Source organism: Heloderma suspectum, chromosome 2 (assembly GCF_057233095.1).
Source record: "Heloderma suspectum isolate Gila_16-S chromosome 2, 16-S_ref, whole genome shotgun sequence".
In the NCBI taxonomy this organism is placed as follows: Eukaryota; Metazoa; Chordata; class Lepidosauria; order Squamata; family Helodermatidae; genus Heloderma; species Heloderma suspectum.
Genome location: NC_139459.1, coordinates 28608536 through 28631276, shown reverse-complemented (window position 1 = coordinate 28631276; position 22741 = coordinate 28608536). Strand labels below are relative to the sequence as shown.

The following is a 22741-nucleotide window of genomic DNA, read 5'->3' as shown; positions in this document are numbered from 1 at the left end:
GCGGCCGCCTCTGAACTCGGAGTCAACTGCCAGCCAAAGCAAGGCAGGAGAAGCACGGGGGGATCATTCCCTCCGCACTTATCCTGCCCTGCTTTTTCTGCTAGACAGCCGTTTTCAGCTGTCTAGCCGCGGGTGTGGGGGCGAGAGGGAGAGGAGGCTGCTGTATGACATATCATGTGTCATACAAGCAGATCCGCTCTCCCCGCCCCGGAAAGCCCCCAGCCCTGCCCCTTTTCGGCCCCTCCGCGCTCCCCTTCCGAGCGTGGAGGACAGGGCTTCTCCGCACTGTCTCCGAAGTTGGTTTTCCAGGAACTGACGTCAGAGTGTGGGCTCCAAGGTCGGTTCCCAGAAAACAGCATATCCTCTGGCTGTCTAGTGGCTGTCTAGCTGCTGTCTAGCGGCCATAGGATTGCTCCCTAAATTAGTCAATGCATTTTAAAAACAAATTAACCCCAAGGTGCACACTGCTAGGGTCTCCTTAGCATGTCAAGTTTCAGATGTCTAAGTTTCATGGTCTTGGCGCTACCATACTGATGGACAGACACACATCCTCTTTTAACTACTATAGATGAATTATATCCTGCTCCACCCCAAGGCTTGCAACAAGAGATGATGGGACTTTATTCTTTGAGGGTACATTTGCTCCAACCACTAGGTAACGCTATCCAATTTGGCTACTTCTGACTTTAAAAAAACAACAACACCTGGTGCCCCTCTTAAAATTAATCCCCAGCTTTACTAATATAAGAACTGCTTTGTTTCTCTTTACTTGTCTTCTCTGCCTTACAAGGAACCGTTTTTCACTTAAAGGCTGCTGGAGACAGATCTGAGCAACTGTTAGATTTTATATTCTCAAAAATAGGGAATCAGCCATTTGTGTACGTTTCTTTGTCCAAGCATCCCTAGGTGCTACCTGCTACCTGAAACCTGTATAGCATATCGGAGAGCCACTAAGGCTGCAATTTTAACCAGACTTACTTGGTGCTGAACACAAGGGGGCTTATTTATGAGTAGACATATATAGGATTGCACACTATGTGCAATCTTAAAACAGTGACCAATGCAGACTTTATAGCTTTAACACCAAGCCAGCTTTCCTGCCCCCACCTCCACCCTTGTGCATAACATTTCAGCTGATGAAGAATGCTGAAGAACTCAAAAGCTTGCTCGCTGTTTTGTGACAGTTTAATTGGTCGTAATAAAAGTATTGCCCTATTGTGGATGTTAATCATAAAAGCTCACTTTGACAGGTCAAACTTAAAATCAATAACACAGTATTTATATAATGCTTTAATCTGTTCAATCTGTTTCACAAACAGTCTGTCAGTCATCCTGGCAACAACTCTGTAAAGTAAGTCACGATTATTTTGTCCATGCTGTTGGTGGGAAGGTTGAAGCAGGGAGATACGGATTTGCCTTAGGCCATCTAGTAATTCATGGCTGAGGCAGGATTTGAACTAGGAATTTCCCAGTATACAGCTTACACCTTTAGCCTTCATTCATTCATTCATTCATTCATTCTGTTTCTATACCGCCCAATAGCTGAAGCTCTCTGGGCGGTTCACAAAAATTTATCTATTTGTTTATTAATGTTATTTATGAGATGCCTCTCAAATAAGTTCCCTAGATATTGTGTAAAAATTTTAAAAAATACAGTACGACACGACCAAGAATTTAAAAATAATCAACAATATAAAATCCATAAGGATATAAAGAGCAAACTTGTGCCCACAGAAACGTCTTCAGCTTACAACACTGTGGTGAAAGAAAAAGCCTATGCTTTTGCTATCTAAACATGTTTACCCACTATATGGTACATCAGTTAGTGGTTCAGACAATCAGCAGGAGAAACAATGCCATGTCAGTTGTTTCCCTGCCCGTGTATGCTCATCATGCAACCGGGATTACCCTAATTACCCACGCCCCATCACAGGTTGCCAGTGTCATCCAAAACCAGTGTGCAGCTTGGGTGCAGTGACTTTTCACCCACTCTACCGCTCATAGCATGCAGTAGGGGTTGTAGGGTGGGTGAAAAGTCATTACACCAATGCTGTGTGCCAAGTTCAGACAACACAGCAACCTGCAAAGCAGCTTGGGTAATCCCGGTTGCACGACCACCATGTGTGGACGCAGAGGAAATAGCCAACGCTGTGTTGTTTCCCCTGCTGATCATCTGAACCCAGCCAGTTTCTTGTGCCTAGACAACAACCTGTGATCTATTTCATCTCTGGGCCTTGATTGGGATTGTCAGGTTGAACTCGTTTGCCTTAAACAATACATATGCACATACAGTGAGTAATAAAATATAGAAATATAGTACTTACAAAAATGGCTTGCCCATCCATTTGACTCTGGTAGAAGAAGAACAAAAAGAACACAAGAAAGCAGCAAAATTAAATACAAAGTGTTGACTACATATAGTCTATCATGTGGGCAGAGGTTATGCATTCATTCAAGATATTTATAAGCTTTTTTTGAAGCCAAAACTTTACAAAGTGATGTACACAAAATGAATGCAACAGTTGTACATTAGGCAGATCACGTAAGTGTAGAGTAGATACAGCAATAGGTAAATGAGGAAACTGCTTTCGAACACACAGCCATCAGTTATTTTCAGGAAAAGCAACAGTAAAAAGATAAGATTTTAAAGCTCTCTTAAAGGCCTGTTCTTAAAGGGGCCAAGAGACTGTCAAATGGAAAGGAGTTCCACAACCGTGGGTCCACCACCAGGAAGGCCCTGTCTCAAATTGATTTTACCAACAGGCACACAAGCATGACCTGTGATGCACATCTTGGGTTACAGTCAGGAAATGATGGGTGAAGACATTCATTAAGGTAACTGGTCCCATAAAGGTTAACATCAACACTTCAGATTTGGCCCAGATACATACTTTTAGCCAGTGCAACTGGCACAAAAGTGCTGTTACATGGCCAGACTGTCTCACCCCCACTAGCCTCCGGGCAGTCACAGTTTGTACCAACTGAAGTTTCCAAGCCGTCATCAGAGGCAGCCCCACATAAGCACATCGAGGTAGTCCAACTTAGCGGTAACTAGTGTATGGGTAACTAAGGCAAGGTCCTGCTGCTCTAGAAAGGGTGGCAGCTGGCCTAACAGCCTGAAATGGTAGAAAGTAATCCTGGCCCATTCCCTGTGCCTCTCCAGATGGTGATGAGTCAAGGAGCACCGCCAAGGTTATGGATGTATGACAAAAGAAGGCAGCCATTTTTAGAGATTTAAGGGAGCTATGATAGGGCATCACTGGCTACTATCCAATTGGACAAGACCACGAAAAGATATTACGTTGCACTAGCATAAGAGACCTCTAGTGCAATGCCAATAGCATTAGCTGGTGCAATGGGATTCCCCAGAAAACCCATCTCACCAGCTAACATGTTGGCGTTGCGCTAGAAGTCCCTTACGCGAGTGCAATGTAGTTTACCGTCTAACTGGATACTGCCCATTGCTTATGGTGTGTACACTCATCCCACTTTGCAGGGGTAGGCTTGGTGCCCTCCAGATGTACTGGACTACAACTCCCATGAGCCCCAGCCAGCATCGCCAATAGCCAGGGATCATGGGAGTTGTCATCTAAAACATCTGGAAGGCATCAGGTTGCCTACCCACACACCGTTGTGACTTGTCAAAGAGGGTTGGAGATTTTTGCAGTGCTCCAAAAATCTGTTTGGTCAGAGACCAAAGCAGGACTGAATTCCTGAATACGTGCACTACAGGTGGCAAGGGCTCCAGCACCATGCACAGGGCAGAAGAAAATTGTGCCGAAGAGAGGTCAGGGAACACGAGATCATGGTATTGTAGTTGCAAGATCATCCTTTTCTTCAGCGAGAGCACTAAGGGAAAGCAATTTTACCCCTGCAAGAAAGGCACCTTGGCTAGAAAAGTCCCAGGATTTTACATTTCATAGATGATAACAGAACAGAAATAGACTTGCCCAATGCCACCATAGCCGGCCACATGGCCGCGCTTAACCATTAGACCATACAGATGCCTCTGTGCAGATACACTTCCACATGGAAATCCAAGAATAGGTGACCTTGTGTTCTCCAAATGTCTAGGACTACAAGTCCCATAATCCATGAACACTGGTCATGCTGGCTGGGGCTTACGGGAGTAGTAATCCAAAACATCTGGAGGGCACCAGTTGCCTTACCCCTTATTCCTCTGAAACAACTTGGATTCCTGCATTGAGCAGGGGGTTGGACTCGATGGCCTTGTAGGCCCCTTCCAACCCTACTATTCTATGATTCTATAATTCTAGCTACACCTCGCTGTTCCCAGAGATGGGCTGGGCTGATAATGTAAAACTATGCATAAGCTGAAGAAAAGAGAAAGATGAACAGAGGAAAGAGAGAAAGGGAATTATTAGAAAGAGAAAGGTGAATACTGATAGAGAACCAGTGTGGTGTAGTGGTGAGAGTGTAGGACCGGGAGCCGGGAGATCTGGGTTCTAGTCCCCACTCAGCCATGGAAGCTCACTGGGTGACTTTGGGCCAGTCACAGACTCTCAGCCCAACCTACCTCACAGGGTTGTTGTAGTGAGGATAAAATGGAGGACGAGGAGGACTATGTACGCTGCCTTGGGTTCCTTAAGGAGGAAAAAAGGTGGGATATAAATGTAATAAACAAACAAACAAACTAACTGTGGGGAAGGAACCTATCAAGACTCGGGAGAGCTGGGAAACATCAGACAGTGATGGTAGCTGAGAGGAGGGGATGCATTCAGCAGCAGAGAGCATGGGTCAAATGAGAGCAATCAGTTTGTCCCACAATAAACCTATCCTCAGTAGTGAAAATTTCCCAGTGTCTGAGAGACAGCAAATAATACTAAAATGTTTCTGGGCTGTGCTTTATAAGCTGTACCCCTTATTAGGAAGGTGTACGTGGCCAAGGAGGATACTGTGCCCAAACATGCTGCAGCAGCAACAGGGATCTGATAGTATGTGCCAACTTTTGGACCAGCTCTGTTGCTGTCTCTAACAGCTGTTTGCTCTGTTGAAATTAGCAAGTGGCAATATTCAGCCCCTTCATGGATCACTGCCTTGTCGTGGCGAAGGGGCTTGCGTAACTCAGTGAAGCCATACGCTATGCCATGCAAGGCCACCCAAGACGGACAGGTCATGGTGGAGAGTTCTGACAAAATGTGGTCCACTGGAGAAGGAAATGGCAACCCACTCCAGTATTCTTGCCAAGAAAACCCCATGGAACGCATCACAAGGCTAAAAGAGATGACGCCAGAAGATGAGCCCCTCAGGTCGGAAGGTGTCCAATATACTACTGGGGAAGAGCAGAGGGAATTTCCAACTAGCGCCAGAAAGAGTGAAGCAGCTGGGCCAAAGCCAAAAGGACACTCAGCTGTGGATGTGTCTGGTGGTGAAAAGAAAATCCGATGCTGTAAAGAACAATATTGTTTAGCAACCTGGAATGTAAGATCAATGAATCAAGGTAAGCTGGAGGTGGTCAAACATGAGATGGCAAGATTGAACATCGACATCTTGGGAATCAGCAAACTAAAATGGACAAGCATGGGCGAATTTAATTCAGGTGACCATCATATCTACTACTGTGGGCAAGAATCCCTTAGAAGAAATGGAGTAGCACTCATAGTCAACAAAAGGGCGGGAAAAGCAGTATTGGGGTACAATCTCAAAAACGACAGAATGATCTCAGTACGAATCCAAGGCAAACCATTCAACATCACAGTAATTCAAGTCTATGCCCCAAACACTGAGGCCAAAGAAGCTGAGGTTGATCGGTTCTATGAAGACCTACAACACCTTCTAGAACTAACACCAAAAAAAGATGTCCTCTTCATCAAAGGGGATTGGAATGCTAAAGTAGGAAGTCAAGAAATCACCGGGATAACAGACAAGCATGGCCTTGGTGTACAAAATGAAGCAGGACAAAGGCTAATAGAGTTTTGCCAAGAGAACATGCTGATCATAGCAAACACTCTTTTCCAACAGCACAAGAGGCGACTCTACACATAGACATCACCAGATAGTCAATATCGAAATCAGATTATGTCCTTTGCAGCCAAAGATGGAGAAGCTCTATACACTCAGTAAAAACAAGACCCGGAGCTGACTGTGGCTCAGATCATGAGCTTCTTATTGCAAAATTTCGGCTTAAATTGAAGAACGTAGGGAAAACCACTAAACCATTCAGGTATGACCTAAATCATATCCCTGATGAATATACAGTGGAGGTGGCGAATAGATTTAAGGGATTAGACCTGATAGACAGAGAGCCTGAGGAACTATGGACTGTAGTTCTGTAACATTGTTAATGTCTGTAATTGTTAATGTCTGTAACATTGTTCAGGAGGCAGCAACTCAATCCATCCCAAAGAAAAAGAAATGCAAGAAAGCCAAGGGGCTGTCTGATGAGGCTTTACAAGTAGCTAGAAGGGAGGCGAAAAGCAAGGGAGAAAGGGGAAGATATATCCAACTGAATGCAGAGTTCCAGAGAATAGCAAGGAGAGACAAGAAGGCCTTCTTAAATGAACAATGCAAAGAAATCGAGGAAAACAATAGAATGGGAAAGACTAGAGATCTTTTCAAGAAAATCAGAGATATCAAGGGAACGTTTTGGGCAAAGACGGGCATGATAAAGGACAAAGAAGGCAGGGACCTAACAGAAACAGATGAGATTAAGAAGAGGTGGAAAGAATACACAGAAGAACTATACAGGAAAGATCTGAATGTCCCTGATAGCCATGATTGTGCGGTCACTGAACTTGAGCCGGACATCCTCGAGAGTGAAGTCAAGTGGGCCTTAGGAAGCATTAGTAACAACAAAGCTAGCGGAGATGACAGTATTCCAGCCGAGCTATTTAAAATCCTAAAAGATGATGCTGTTAAAGTGCTGCACTCAATATGCCAACAAATTTGGAACACTCAACAGTGGCCACAAGTCTGGAAAAGGTCAGTTTCCATTCCAATCCCAAAGAAGGGCAATGCCAAAGAGTGTTCAAACTACCGTACAATTGCGCTCATTTCACATGCCAGCAAGGTTATGCTCAAAATCCTACAAGCTAGTCTTCAGCAGTATGTGAACCGAGAAATACCAGAAGTACAAGCTGGGTTTCAGAGAGGCAGGGGGACTAAAGATCAAATCGCCAACATTCGCTGGATCATGCAGAAAGCAAGAGAATTCCAGGAAAAGCTTCTATTTCTGCTTCATTGACTACGCTAAAGCCTTTGATTATGTGGATCACAACAAACTGTGGCAAATTCTTAAAGAGATGGGAGTACCAGACCACCTTATTTGTCTCCTGAGAAACCTGTACGAGGGTCAAGAAGCAACAGTAAGAACTGGACATGGAACAACCGATTGGTTCAAAATTGGGAAAGGAGTACGACAAGGCTGTATATTGTCGCCCTGCTTATTTAATTTATATGCAGAGTACATCATGAGAAACGCCGGGTTGGATGGATCACAGGTCAGAATTAAGATTGCCGGGAGAATTATCAATAACCTCAGATACGCAGACGATACCACCCTAATGGCAGAAAGCGAAGAGGATCTAAAGAGCCTCTTGTTGAGGGTGAAAGTGGAGAGTGCAAAAGCTGGTTTGAAACTCAACATTAAAAAAACGAAGATCATGGCATCTGGCCCCATCACTTCCTGGCATATAGAAGGGGAAGAAATGGAAGCAGTGACAGATTTTATTTTCTTGGGCTCCAAGATCACCACAGACGGTGACTGTAGCCATGAAATTAAAAGACGCTTGCTCCTTGGGAGGAAAGCTATGGCAAACCTAGACAGCATAGTAAGAAGCAGAGACATCACCTTGCCGACAAAGGTTCGTATAATCAAAGCTATGGTTTTCCCAGTAGCAACATATGGCTGTGAGAGCTGGACTATAAGGAAGGCTGAGCACCGAAGAATGGATGCTTTCGAACTGTGGTGCTGGAGAAGGCTCTTACGAGTTCCCTGGACTGCAAGGTCAAATCAGTCAATCCTAAAGGAAATCAATCCTGACTGCTCATTGGAAGGACAGATCCTGAAGCTGAAGCTCAAATATTTTGGCCACCTAATGCAAAGAGAAAACTCCCTGGAAAAGACCCTGATGCTGGGAAAGACTGAAGGCAAAAGGAGAAGGGGACGGCAGAGGATGAGATCGCTATATAGCATCACCGATGCAATAAATATGAACTTGAGCACACTCCGGGAGAGAGCGGAGGACAGGAAGGCCTGGCGTGCTATGGTCCATGGGGTCATGAAGAGTCGGACACAACTTAACATCTGAACAACAACAGCAATATTCAGCTCCATGCCATGACAGTTTCACCGGCCAATTTCTGCATATTAACCACCTGTTAAAGACACAGCAGCTGACTATTTGGCAATCCTAGGTCTGAAGGAAAGGAGGCAGAGGGCAAGAGTGAAGCAAATCTCCTATCCTTCAGAAAAGAAGTAGCAGCCAAAGGAGAGAAATGAAGAAACTGTGATCCTAGTCCTCTGTGTCCTCATGCTCACCTGCCTTGACGGGTCACACATACCTGAAAGAACTGGGGCCTCTGTCTTTAAATAATTAAAATTTAATTAAACAGAAGTATTCTCTAGCAAACAGGAGCATCAGAAGTCTGCTATTTTTATATTCCACCCACAATGCTCAAGTCCTATTAGTACACAGATCAAGCAGTATTGCAAGTTTAAAGCTCTCTTTTGTTCACCCACTTAGGATTTTATTTTTGGTTCAAAAAAGAGGGGGGCATGAGCACACCCTAATAAGACTTTTGCATATGGAATGGCTCTGATTGATGCCACATGTCACAGTTCAATGTGAATGACTGATGCAGCTGTTTGCTTACACATACCATTTTCCACATGCGGGCAGATTTCTCCATAATTAAATACCATGCTTAAAGTTGATGTGTAAAAGGATACCACATGTGTTTTTAATTTAGCAAGGTTCCCCGAATTTCAATTTCTCAAACCCAATATTTTAAACAGAAAAACAAAAATGGAGGACAAAAGGAAATTAAGGCATTGGTTTTCTAAAAAAAACAACAACCACCCAACACTACTTTCTGCTGTGATTTCAAGGCCTAGAGGTGCCACCTTTGTTCTGGGAAGCTGCTGTGACTTTTAACAGCTCCATGGCATAGAGAAATGCAACAGGTTTGACTCTTCCCAACATAAAGAGAATGAGAAGGTGGGAAACATCACACCAGCTGAATTTCAGCTTATTCTGCAGCTACTAAAGGCACAGGAGTAGTTTCAGGGGGGAAAAAGTGGCAACCCGATCTTAGACATACTGACACAGAGACAGAAAAAGAATGGAATGACAAATAGACTGAACTTCTGTAAAAAACAAAACAAAAAACTAGAATTCTGCCATTTCACCATGATATTCTATGGGCACAGAATAGTGTCACGCTAGGTCTTGGCATAACTAAGGTAAAAGTCTAAATATTCTTTGCACTGGACGTTAAAATGGAAACCAGTTCAGTTTTAGACCAGAAGTGCCAATAAGGACTGTGAAGTTTGTGTGTGTGTGTGTGTGTGTGTATGACTCTAGATATTTTGTCTCTCTGTGTGACCTGGACTACACCACAGCAGAGCCCAATTGGTCAGATGACTGATGTACAAGAAGCTCAAGCAATGTGCATATGCATAATACTCACCATACTGAGCATGTCCAGACTGAGAGGCACATCATGTGACTGCTGTCTAATTGGTTTATCAGCCTTGACCTCGGCATAATATACCTTGAGAAGAAGTTAGTTCAGTTAGGTAAGGGAATAAGACTTCAGATACATTAGCACAACTGAGGACAGTGGTAGTAACCAAGCTGATCAACCCACTGGCAAATATATTATCTACATGTAATACAGAGTTGCAAAGCATCCAACACATACAAATACATTTCAGTTGTATTCCTATACACAGTTACCTGAGAGTAAGTATCACTGAAAATGGGACTTACTTTTGAGTAGACATGTATAGGCATTTACTGAGTATACTTCCACTAGAGCATACAGTATAGTGACTAGCTGAAAAAGAAAACAGAATCCTGTACCTCTGATAGCTCTGTAGAAGCTGATACTACGGCAAATGCAACTTGTCATGTAGGCATAAGAAAAGCTGCACCTGCCAAAATTCCCTCTTCTTCACAACTATTAATGGCACAGGAGTCCTGTCCTTCCTTTGCACATGGTCACCCTCCATTAAAGAAGTGAAAATTGGTAAGATTTTTACAGCATTGCAACATACCTGTCTAGAGGGTGAGGGAAAAGTGAAAACCAAACCTAAAAATACTGAAGTGTCTCCACCCAACCAGCAGGCTTTACAGCACTTAAAACCAGCGTTAAATTCTATCACATCACTTAGAAGTGTGTCCAAAATGACGGTGAGCACATTGTCTGATTCTGTCAGGACAGGTAGTTAGTTAAAAGACAAAGCTGAGCAGGAAATCAAAACATACTTCACAGGCAAAATTGGGGCTCCCACAACCTTTACGAGACTACTGGCCATCGTTCCTTGAAAAGTAAGCAAGGTCTGCATTCCCCTGCCCCTCTCAATGTCTACATGAATGTGCTGCTCTACATCCCATCCACTTGAAATCTAACGCTGATTAGCTGTCCATACCCTTGAGAAGTGTATGGACAACTGGACCACCAAAGACTTCAAATATGCACATATACAGCAGCAGACAAATCCAGCCCTGCTTGCACTTCTTCTTAGCCTGACAAGATTTAAAAATGACAGAATCCGCATTCAGAACTGGAGGTGGCAACCCTACACAAAATCACACAGACACACGTGTGTGTGTGTGTGTGTGTTTTTCTTCCTACACAGTGCTTGCAAGCCTGCAGGCAGGGCTTGATTTTTACCTTATTGGACAGGGCTTTGATTCTGCAGGCGCTTTAGGAACAACAACAATTATGGTGATATTAAGACGACTGATTGATTGATACAGATGTGCAAACCTACGCCGTCCGTATTCTCCGGGAGACTGCCCAGCCCCTGTCCCCGCTCACTGGTCCCCAGACCACGCTTGAGCCCCTCCTGCTCCTGGCAAGCACCCTGCATTCACAAAAATGAGCATTTTCACATACACAAATATGCACATATGCAAATACGCACATTTTTGCGATCACCATTTTATTTATCTTTTAATGGTTCCCGTGGAGCTCCCCAAGGCCGCCATGGTGAGTGCAGGCTGTTCGCTGAGTGCGGGCAGGGGGCAAGTGGGGGCAGGGGCTCGGTGAGCGAGGCTTGGGTGTGCGGGCAGGGGGGTTCCACTGGATTCCCAGACAGAAATGGGCGCCTGTGCCATCCCTACTCATTGATTGATTGGGTATATAGAGGCAGCACTTCATTAGGACAACCACATAACACAGGGAGCAGGAACCCTGTTCCTTTAATACAGGGGTGTCGAACCGTAGGGCCGGGGGCTGAATCTGGCACCCCAGGGGTCCCAATCTGGCCATGCCCCCTTCCCCTGGCCCCACCCCATTTCCCCCAAACACAATCATTGGGCAGTTTCCTGCCTTTTGTGCAGTTTTTTCCCCATTCTAAAAGCTTGGAATGCCTCTCCTCAGGCTGAGTTACTGGAAGGAAAAGCTTTAATGTTACAGTATGCTGGTATTTCGGGTATTCCGGGCCCACCCCCCTTCGGCCCTGCCCACCACTGGAATGCGGCCCTTAGGAGGTTATCTGAACAGACTTTGGCCCTTGGGCTGAAAGAGGTTCTGCACCCCTGCTTTAATAGTTTAAATATTACTTTGGAAACTCCATTTCCTCCATCAGTGCAGAGCAGTTTTTAAAGAATGGGTATTTCGTTCAAATTCCCCTGCTGCTCAACTCTCCAGGCAACTATGCCTGGGTTAATTTCACCCTCTCTACTTATCACGGGAGAGGGCCTTTTCTGTGGTGCCCCCCCCCCATTTATGGAATAATCTCCCCAATGAGCCCCGCCTTACTCCAACATTGTCAGCTTTTCAGCGCCAGGTTAAAACAGCCCTCTTCTCTCAGGCATTTGGCAGCGTATCATGAGTCTCTTGATTGTCTCTGGCTGATTAATGTTTTAAATTGTTTTAGATATATGTTGCTGCTGTGTGTGTTATTTCTTTTATGTCATTATGTAAATGGTTTTTGGTATTTTATATAATGTATTTTAATGGTTTTTAATTGTTGTGAACAGCCCAGAGCGCTTCGACTATGGGGCGGTATAGAAATATAATACATGAATTGAAAATGAAATCAAAGCCACACCTTTCTCTTCCTTGCGTGTGGCACCCCAGGTGTTGTTGCACTGCAACATTCATTGTTGGCTATGAAGGCTAGGGCTGCTGGGAGTTGTAGTCGAACAACATCTGGTGGGCCACTCTTTAAGACCTCAGATAAGCTGGACTCTGCTGTATGAAGTACCTGCGCTACTAATAGTGCATCACAGATCAAGGCTGGCACAAGACATTGTGTCACCTGAGGTGGGCAGGCCACTGCTGCCTACCCCCCCCCCCCCGCGCCACTCTGGCTTACCCTTTAAAATTGCTTTTGCCACTGCATGTGTCTGTCTTGGCCCCCAGATTAAATACGCCTCTTTGCTTTCTTGCATTTCCCTTAAACATGGTGCTGCATGCTGTTGGGACGTATGCTGTGTGCAGGAAGTATTTCCTACATATTTTTTTAGCAAAAAGACAAGGTTTGTGGGGTGCTCTTGGATCCAGCATTGTCACCAAAGGCAGAGCTGGACTCAGTGTCATGGAGCACCTACTGTCAGCTTATGCTGATATACCAACGACATCCTTATCTGGACAGAGATAGCCTAGCTACAGTTATCCACGCTCTGGTAACCTCTCATCTGGATTGCTGTGATGCATTATACATGGGGCTGCCTTTTAAAATGGTCTGGAAACTTCAGCTGGTCCAAAATAGGGCAGCAAGATTGTTAATGGGGAATGGTCGATATGAACACATTATGCCAGTGCTTTGTGATCTGCACTGGCTGCCAATACTTTTCTAGGCCCAATTCAAAGTGCTGGTATTAACTTTCAAAACCCTGAACAGGTTGGGGCCAGGTTGCCTGAAGTGTTGTCTCCTCTCATATATACCCACCCAGACGCTAGGATCATCTTCAGAGGCCCTTCTCCAGGTGCCCTGCAAAAGGAGGTGAGATGGTTGGCTACTAAGGAGAGGGCCTCTTCTGCTGTGGCACCCTGGTTGTGGTATAACTTCCCCACAAAAGCTCACCTGGCACCTATGTTGTCATCTTTTTGACACCACATGAAGACCTTCTTTTCCCAGGCATTTTAGTCTTTCAGTTTCCCCGCTCAGCCATCCTGTGCCTAGACAACCTCAATTGGCTGTCTAGCCGAAAAAGCAGGGCAGGAGAAGCACAGAGGGAACAAACCGCTCTGTGCTTCTCCTGCCCTGCTTTGGATAGGCAGTCGCCTCTGAGTTTGGACTCCACGGCCTGGCTGCGGAGCAGAGCCAGCCAGGCAGGATTCCGGGGGGAGGGATGGAGCACCTCCCCCCACCGTCGAGGATTTCGGGGGGAGGGACGGAGTGCCTCCCCCCTACCGTGGATGTCCCTGGATGAAACCAGGTAAGTGTTCGGAGTTCGGAGTTCCTAGTTCCTAGTTCGGAGGCGGCTGCCTATCTGCATAGGATTGTGCCCTTACTATATATTTAAATATTTACACCGCTACTGGTTTTTCCTTTGGTATTACATTGTAGCTTTAAACATTTAAAAGTTTTATATTATGTTTTATCATGCTGTATTTTATCTGAAGTGCCTAGAGAGCTTCAGCTATTGAGTGGTGTAGAAATATAATAAACAAACAAACAAATACTCACAGTATACCCTGTGATGGTCCTTGCATGCTGCCGAGGCATTCTCCACTGTATACTGAATGCTGTGCAGTTCAGAGAGCCCAGTGTAATATCCAGAGGAGGCCCCAGCCTATCTGTCTCAAAGAAATGACAGAGCATAAGACACTGCACGAAATAAAAATATGTGAAGTCTTTTGTGCAGCTTTAAAAAAGGAAAAGAAGAAAAACTGAATACAGACAGTTGGATCTCCTCTCTTTTTATGAAAGACTTCCTTGAATTAATAAAAAGAAAGATACAATGCATTATATAGGTATATTATATAGGTATATTATATATTGCATATACTGTATAGGTATGTTATATATTGTATTACTATACAATACATTAAATAGGTAGCTCTGTTTCTTTCTTTTATTCACATGTAAATGCAGGGCCCCCAAGCTGGATTGGGACCCCAGTATATGAAGAGGGGAAGTTTAATGAACCTGCACAGCTAATGGAAATTTTGTCTGCTTTTGTTAACTGCCACATCCGCGGTGGGGTCCAGGGGACTTAAGAACATAAGAAGAGCCCTGCTGGATCAGACCAAGGGCCCATCTAGTCCAGCATTCTGTTCACACAGTGGTCCCTGGGAAACCCACAAGCAGGACATGAGTGCAACAGCACCCTCTAGCCCATATTCCCCAGCAACTGCTGTACATAGGCATACAACCTCTGAAACTGGAGGTAGCACATAGCCATCAGGATAAGTAGCCATTGATAGCCTTCTCCTCCAGGAATTTGTCTAACCCCATTTAAAGCCATCCAAATTGGTGGCCATCACTACATCTTGTGGCAGCAAATTCCATATTTCAACTATGCGCTGTGTGAAGAAGTCCTTCCTTTTATCTGTCCTGAATCTCCTACCAATCGTCTTCATGGGATGACCCCAGGTTCTAGTATTATGCGAGAGGGAGAAAAATGTCTCCTTATGCATATTCTCCACACCATGCATAATTTTGCAGGAGGGGAAGGAAGGATTAAACCTCCTCTCCCCATGCACTGTGGTCCCAATCTGGATTGGGCCCCATGCACACATTTCAGTAAAAGGAAGAAAGAATTGGAGCTACGCACCACATATTTAACATAATGACTTGGGTTGTTTAAGCCACGGTAAGCCACTGTGCGTGCTAGCTGGCATTCTGCACATTCAACCACCGGCCAGGAGGTTGTCATGTTTTCCGAACCTGGCCACCGTGAGTTATGTGAGGGTTAAACAACCCTCAAATAAGCCATGGCCTGTGGCTTAACCCTCACATAACCCACAGTGGCCGGGTCCAGATGACATAACAATCCCCTAGTTGGGGGTTGAATATACAAAGTGCCAGCCAGGGCTGGCCCAAGACATTTTGCTGCCTGGGGCAAAGGACAAGATGGCGCTCCCTTCCATTCCATGTACAAAATCTGTCTAGACAGGCAGATGAATCTGTCTTTAACACTAAGGATGAGGCAATGTCCTCCATGCAGGCTAACTTAAGGGGCACCACAGCTCTCTCCTTCAACACCTTCCTGCTGCCTCCCAGCATCTGCCACCTGAGGCAACCGCCTCACCCTGCCTAATGGTAGGGCCAGCCTTGATGCCAGCGGGCAAGCACAGTGGCTCACCGTGGCTTAAACAACCCATGGTGGGCTGTTTTAATCATGTAAAACTGGTGTACATTGACTCCTAGGTTGCAATTCTATACACACTTATCTGGGAGTAAGCCCAATTGAAATCAGTGGGACTTACTTTTGAATAGACATGTATAGGGTTGTGCTGTTATTTTATAATGGATTTCAAAGTTTTACACTCCTATCGTACTGAGACAGAACAATGGCTTGGGACAAAAAGGGGCAGAGCTATGAGTCCAGAACTGCTGGACTGGTGGGCTCAACCTGCCCCAAGGGCTTAATAATCATGTTTGCCTGACCTTATTGGCCTCACATGGTATTTAGATTCATACAGTGGAGGCTGGTGGTTCTGATTTCAGTGGGGCTGTGAATCCATTCTGGGTTTCAGTCAGAACCAGCCGGAACTCTAAAGGAGCTATCCAAGGTGCTGAACCAATTTTGGGGGATAGGTTTCAGCAGTTTGGATAGCTCCTTTAGAGTTCTGGCTGGTTCTGATTGAAACCTAGAATGGATTCATGGCCCCACTGAAATCGAAACCACCAGCCTCCACTGGATTTGTATTAACTTCAAATTAATTTTTCATAGAATCCAAAGAAATAATAAACTTGCCATGATGTCTCCTTATTCAACTTACGTGTGTTTTTGAGATTTGATTGAGTACCGCTACCTCAAAGAGGGTGCAAAGCAATCATGTAAACTGAATCCAGCCAATATCCCAAAACCAGATTTTAATATTCTGTGAACTATGTTTAGGATCGGAGCTAGGGATGCTGGAGAAATTCAAGATGGACTAAAATGAGTTTGGATTTCTAAGAATCCGACCTGCGGAATAAGCTGCAGAGAGACCCCCTCAGGCTGTGCAGAGTCCGTGGGCTTTCAGATGAGTTTTTTTACTTTCCCGAAATTTATGCATATAAATTCGTAGAAAAATACGTACGTCTCTGCTGAGGAAATGTTAAATGGAATGGGGGACAATATGCTAAATGTTACATACTAAGGCAAATTATGTAAATACTTATGTAAATACTTACATAAATACTTACATAATTATTTGCATATTTCTCCACATGACGAAAAAAATCGCATGTTTGTGGGTGGATGATGGAACAAAAGGCGCCTGACAATCCACGAAACACAGACGGAGTGGATTTTACACAGTCCATACATCCCTAATCATAACATTCTCAGCTTTCATTTTAGGAACCAACTGTGGTTTAGAGCTGCTCAAGAAATTTTACCTAATGTGAAGTGCAAATTTGGAGGGCTCTGATTGGGAGAAATATTATCTGAGGAATTTCAAAGAAAGTCAAACGAGAATTGGTAAAACTGGCAGAATTCCTCAGGTGAATTCAGCACTTACCTTTTTGTTTTTATTTTTAATTAAACTTATGGGGTTTTGTTGAAAAAACATGATATGACAGTAAGCACTGTCAAGTAAAGAAAGAGCCATGAATCAATAAAACCTTTAAACTAACAAAAACCCCAAAGAACAACCAGCTCAGGTACATCTTGTCACAAGATTTCACCTAAGGAGAAATTCCAAATGAATTTGCATTCTTCTCATTGCACAAAACCACTCGACAAATTTTAAGAGAAGCCAAAAGCATTTTGATAATATTACCAAACTTTCCCAGGATCACATTTTCATAGATCCCTCATTTCTATCCTTCATGACTACGGAAAGCATACAATGACAGATTAACAGCCAGTGAGCAGTTAAAAAAAGCCACATTCAATATGATGAGTTTGGGGAGGGAGTGTCTCAACACGGAGTTTTAAAATTAACAGTTCCAGGATTTCAGCACAGCAAGGGTAAACACAGTAAATTCACCACTTAAGACTAGTCATCTAGATATTTACACAAATAAAGGCATACAAATGGATTTGATCCAGTCATTTTTTTATACACAGGGCTGTTACATTTCATCTGAAGAGCAAGCAAGTGGGCACACTGAATTCTAGCATAGAAAAGATGACACAAAGAGAGGTGAAAGAAAAAGGGACTGGTAGCAGAGGCAGCCAGTGCCAGCCCAAGACATTTGGCTGCCTGAGGCTGCCTGAGGCAAAGAACAAGATGGTATTCCCTTCCATTCCATGTACAAAAGCCGACTAGACTGACAGTTGATTCTTTCTTCAACGCTGGCAATGAGACAACATCCTCCATCACATCTGAAGGTGGCAGACTAGCTTAGAGGGCACACAGGGCAGGCTCTCTCCTCCAATGCCTTGCTGTCATCTCCCAGCATTTGCCACTTGAGGTGACTGCCTCACTCTGCCTAATTATAAGACCGGCCCTGGTGACAGTGGCATGAAGGAAGTGGGGAATAAGTGAGAAATTAGCAAATTTATAAATTTAGTGCTTATTTATTTTTAATCCCACACAGCTCTCAATTTATGTGTTCATTCCTGCCATGCCCCTAAAAATATGCGAGATAAGGACTGTCACTAGCTACCAACTAACTACACCACAATTGCCACTGCCGCCATTCCTGTGTAGGCCACTTGAGTGGAGTCATGAGACAGCATGACTGTTCCCGCCTAGCAATCTTGGCTTTTCTCTGAAATGTTGTCAAGCCCATAGGGCTTCTAAGAATTTCCGACTAGACAGGTTAATTTCCTGAGTAACCCCCTAAACCAGTAACACATTTTAACAGGGGCCATATTGTTTTAACTGAGCAAGAGAGCTGAACATAGGCTTTGCCTGCTGACTCACACCTGCATGAGCCAAAACCACAGGCAGGAATGGCTCTTTAACACAGACAGAGGCTTTGGTGGAGTCTTTCTTCATGCACCTCAGCCATTCACTCCCATTTGCCTGCTCACACTTGAGGTGTATGAGAGGTGTATTCTGACAGAGACCCAGTTGTGTTATCCACACTGGTGAGAAGAGATGACAGAATCCTTCACTGGTGTCTTGTCTTGTGCAGGAAAACACCTGGAGTACATCATAGGAAGAGGACCCTGAGGGCCAGAGCCTCACGATGGATCTTTATCTTTCATTTTAAAAAGTAACAGTAAAATCCTATACATACTTACTCAAAAGCAAGTCCCACTGAGTTCAGTGGGGTTTACTCCCAGGTAGAGGAAACAGGATTGCACTCTCAAGAGGATAGAGGATTGTACTGCATGCATGTCCACTTAGAAGTAAGTGCTACTGAGTTCAATAGGACTTACTCCCAGGTAAATGGACATAGAATTTCAGCCTAGGTCTCTAGCCCTTTCACTTGTGGAAGTATTAGGAAATCTGTAATGGCATATCCTGCCCAATTGCTTAGGCAGTAAACTTGTTCCTGCCTTCTTATGCTAATGAATGCAAAGGGACTTCGATAACTGACAAGCACTAGGTTGTTGTTGCTGTTGTTATTAGTAGTAGTAGTAGTAGTATAAAATATTTTAATTGAATTAATATTTAATCACATTTAAAAGCTTTTAATGTATTTTGCTACCTGTTTGGACCGTTCTGAAATGGCTCCCTAACCTCTTAAACAACCTCACCATAACATTTTTAGCTATGGCCATGAGGGTCCTTAGAGTTGGGGGCTATGCTGAAGGTAGTCCCTGGGTGTGTATGTTGAAGCTAGTCCTGGGAGGCTAGTATAAGCCCCTGTGCCTGCTCCCACTCTACATGCTTTTTCCTTCCCTGTCTCAGAAGAATTCTTGTTGGGACCTAGGAGTCTGAAAAGAGTTTTTTTTTCCAGCTTTACCTCACACACATGCACAGTTCCTACAAACTCCCAGAAAGCCACATCTCCCATTGTGCTTCCAGTATTAAGCCACTTTGCCCTATATATCAATTACTGTTACTGGAGTGGTTTACCTAGTATTTTAAGTTACTCTTCAGTTCAATACAATTCCCACTGGTGCTTATTTAATCATTGCCATGGATGCTTACCTGTGTGATCTTTAATTATTTTATCATAGGGTGTCTTTGTTGTTGAAGCGAATAGACCTTCCTGGTTAATTGCTACTTGTCCTTGGCAAGATCATCAAAGAAATAATGAATATGAAAAAGTCTGTGCGACATTTGAAGATGAATTTTATATATATAAATACTCAACTAGTGGAGAAGCAACGAAGCTTGTCCTCCATTTTCTGGCTAGAAGGAAGCCTAATGCTATTCATATCATGTTTAAGGGACTGTTCTATCCACCTGCACATGTGTTTTATTTCTGTCTTGTAAATACATCCACAAAAGTTAATACGCAACTAAAAATGTTACTAGTCGACCTGTGGCAGATGAACAGGCTAAAAGATATCTGTCTTCCAATATACAAAAGCTTCTCTGTCTGGTTGCCTGGACACAATTCATACTCATTACAGGTGACCAGCTATATTTATAGACTTGGGGCAGTATCCTGTCCGGCACTACCACAAATGTAAATGAAGTGGCACTGATATAAGTGACCTCTAGTGCAATGCCAATAGCATTTGCTGGTGTGACAGGTTTCCCCAAAAAACATGTTGTGCCAGAAAATGCAAATTGGTGTTGCGGTAGAAGTCTCTTATACTAGCACAGAGTAATTTATGTTGGTGTTAGTGTTGAATACGACACTGCCTAGGTTTTATTTGTTTTATTTTACCATTTATATCCCTTTCAGCCCGATCTGAAAGTGTAAGTGGTACTATTTACAATAGTCCCATTAACGCCACCTCTTTCATCATAGTAACAGCATGGTTGTCAATTCCATGTGATCCTAGGAATAAGCCATGTTTGCATAGGAAGAAACCATGTCAGGGATAAGGGAAAAATGCTCATGCATTTGATGCGTAAACTAGGGATGTGCGAACTCACCCCCGTCCGGGTTCTCTGGGTGCCTGCCCAGCCCTTGCCCCTGCTTGCCGGTCCCCGGACCACACTCGAGATCCTCCCATGCTCGGTGAGCAGCTCGCACTCACCCCGGCGGCGAGCTCCGTGGTCGCCATTTTAAAAATAAAATAAAATGGCGATCGCAAAAATGTGCATGTCTTTGTATGAGTGAAAATGCACATTTTGTGAATGTGCATATTCTCATGTGTGAAATGTACATTTTGTGAAGGTGCATATTTGTGTGTGCAGAAATGCAAATTGTTTGAAAAATGCGCATTTCCACACATACGCAAATATGTGCATTCGCAAAAATGCACATTTCGCGTGTGCACAAATACGTGCATTTTTGCAATCGTCATTTTATTTCTCAAAAAGTGGTGACCGCGAAGCTCGACGAGGCCATCAGGGTGAGTGCAGGCCATTCGCTGAGAGAGGGCAAGGGGCAAGCAGGGGCAGGGGCTCGGCGAGCGGGACTCAGGGGTGCAGGCAGGGCTGGCTCCGCCGGATTCCCAGACTGAATTGGGTGCCCACACCATCCCTAGCATAAACACATACCTTTTTGTAATACCAAAAAAACCTGCTGGAAACTCACTTTTGAAGCGCTTAACCCCACCTTAAATAGACATAGGGCACTGCTTTTTACCACATCAGACCATTGTTCCATCCAGATCAGTGTTGTCTACACTGACTGGGTAGCTTTCCAGGGTATCAGACAGAAATCTTTCCTGCCCTTCTGTGGAAATGCCAAAGACTGAATCCGTGAACTTCTGCACAGGGTTCAGCACCTTGGATAGCTCCTTTAGAGCTGTGGCTGGTTCTGAGTGAAATCAAGAATGGATTCACAGCCCCACCGAAATCAAAGCCACCAGCCTCCCCTGTGCAAGCAAAACATGTACTGTACCACAGAGCTATGGACCATGCTAGTCTCAAAGTTGGAGATATCTTTGCATATGAAAAAGCCACCTTATGCAGTCAAAAAAGAGGAAATACGTCACTTAAAAAAAAGAGCACAAAAGAGAGCATAAAAAAATCCAATACATCTCACCACAGTGGAGAAGACGGACCAGCTGACCTGTGCACCTGCTCCAGTTGCCATTGATGGGCAACTTCAAGGCCCCTGCTGCTCTCTCTTCTTATGGTTCGATATTTTTATACCAGACATGCACTGGACAGCCTTTCAAATAGAGGATCCCTTCAAACTGTCCTCTGACAGCCCCTCAAATAGAGAATGGAATATTTTTATACCAGACATGCACTGGACAGCCTTTCAAATAGAGGATGCCTTCAGACTGTCCTCTGACAGCCCCTCAAATAGAGAATGGTCCTCTGTAAAGAAGTACACATGGCCACCCTATCCATATGACATTAGTCAATGATATCAAAGGCTCTAGTATCAAAGGCTCTGGAAAACAACTTTAATGGATAAGCTCACAAAAGAAATTCATGTCTCCACTGGGCAAATGCCTGACAATGTCATTGAAAACTGGTATCCATTCATACCTTGTGCCAACAAACATTTAACCTCTGAACATATTGCTAAACCCCATGACAGCGCAATCCTACGGACTGCACCCTCACTACTTGGAAGCCCCTGTGCCCTGCCCCTACTGGGCTGAAGCCAGCAGGTCGGGAGGAGCAGTGGAGGCGATCTCTGCCTCCTTAACCTCCTATCTTTGCTTTTGTTGCTGGGGTGGTGGTGGTGGGAAGACTGGAGGAGGCTCAGGATAAATCGTATCCTGACCTCTCCGGTCTCCTTGCATCCCCACTCACCACAGTGCTCCGCCCCCCGTGGTTAATTTTCCAACCTCGGAGAGGCAGCCAGTACAGTTCTCTCCACACTAGCTACAAGGGGGAGCGGACCGGATCTCTGACTTCCCCTTCTGAGGTCAGAGCACTGTCTCCAACTTGGGGGGGGGGGTAATCCAAGCCATCCTATGGCCCCTGGGAGGCTCATGCAGGGCCCTTAGGATTGCTCTTCAAGGTCACTCTAACTGGATGTTCTACCCTTGCACAATTTCACAGCTGTACCAGTATAGCCCAAACCATTTTTTCTACCTCCTGAACCTTTATTATGCCTATTGCTATACTTCTGCCCTTGTTATATTATTATTATTATTATTATTATTATTATTATTATTATTATTATTATTATTATTACAACTATATGCTTACAGGGTTTTAAAAAAATAACTTGCTCTTATAGAATCCCTTTCAGAATCCCCCAAAATACATAATTTAAGACACAATCGTATGCATATTTAGACAGAAAAAACTCCTACAACTCCCAGGATGCTCCATGCTGGGAGCATGCTGGGAGTTGTAGGTCTTTTCCTGGTCTAAACATGCATAGGATTGCACCATATAATAATACCATACAGATCATGGAAGATGCAAGGCCAGTGTACCCAGTCAGCAGCTTTGAGGACTGAGGACTGTAGAGATCTGGGGGACCAAAGGATGGACAGATAACAAAAGCAAT

At 44.3% G+C, this 22741-nt stretch overlaps 2 protein-coding genes across 2 annotated transcripts in view; one reads left to right on the top strand and one right to left on the bottom strand.

Moving 5' to 3' along the window:
- Positions 1–22741, bottom strand: part of EGFLAM (EGF like, fibronectin type III and laminin G domains) — a 183632-nt gene that overhangs the window by 120485 nt on the left and 40406 nt on the right. Inside the window, exons 2-4 of the mRNA XM_084833097.1 lie at positions 13829–13938; positions 9652–9735; positions 2325–2351 (exon numbers count right to left, since the gene is read on the bottom strand). Coding sequence (XP_084689223.1) covers positions 2325–2351; positions 9652–9735; positions 13829–13938 — 221 coding nt within the window. The remainder of the gene's footprint in view (positions 1–2324; positions 2352–9651; positions 9736–13828; positions 13939–22741) is intronic.
- The window catches only part of LOC146352035 (uncharacterized), a 75107-nt gene that overhangs the window by 24603 nt on the left and 27763 nt on the right, over positions 1–22741 (top strand). Inside the window, exon 3 of the mRNA XM_084833098.1 lies at positions 13040–13141. The gene's annotated coding sequence lies outside the window, so the exon portion shown is untranslated. The remainder of the gene's footprint in view (positions 1–13039; positions 13142–22741) is intronic.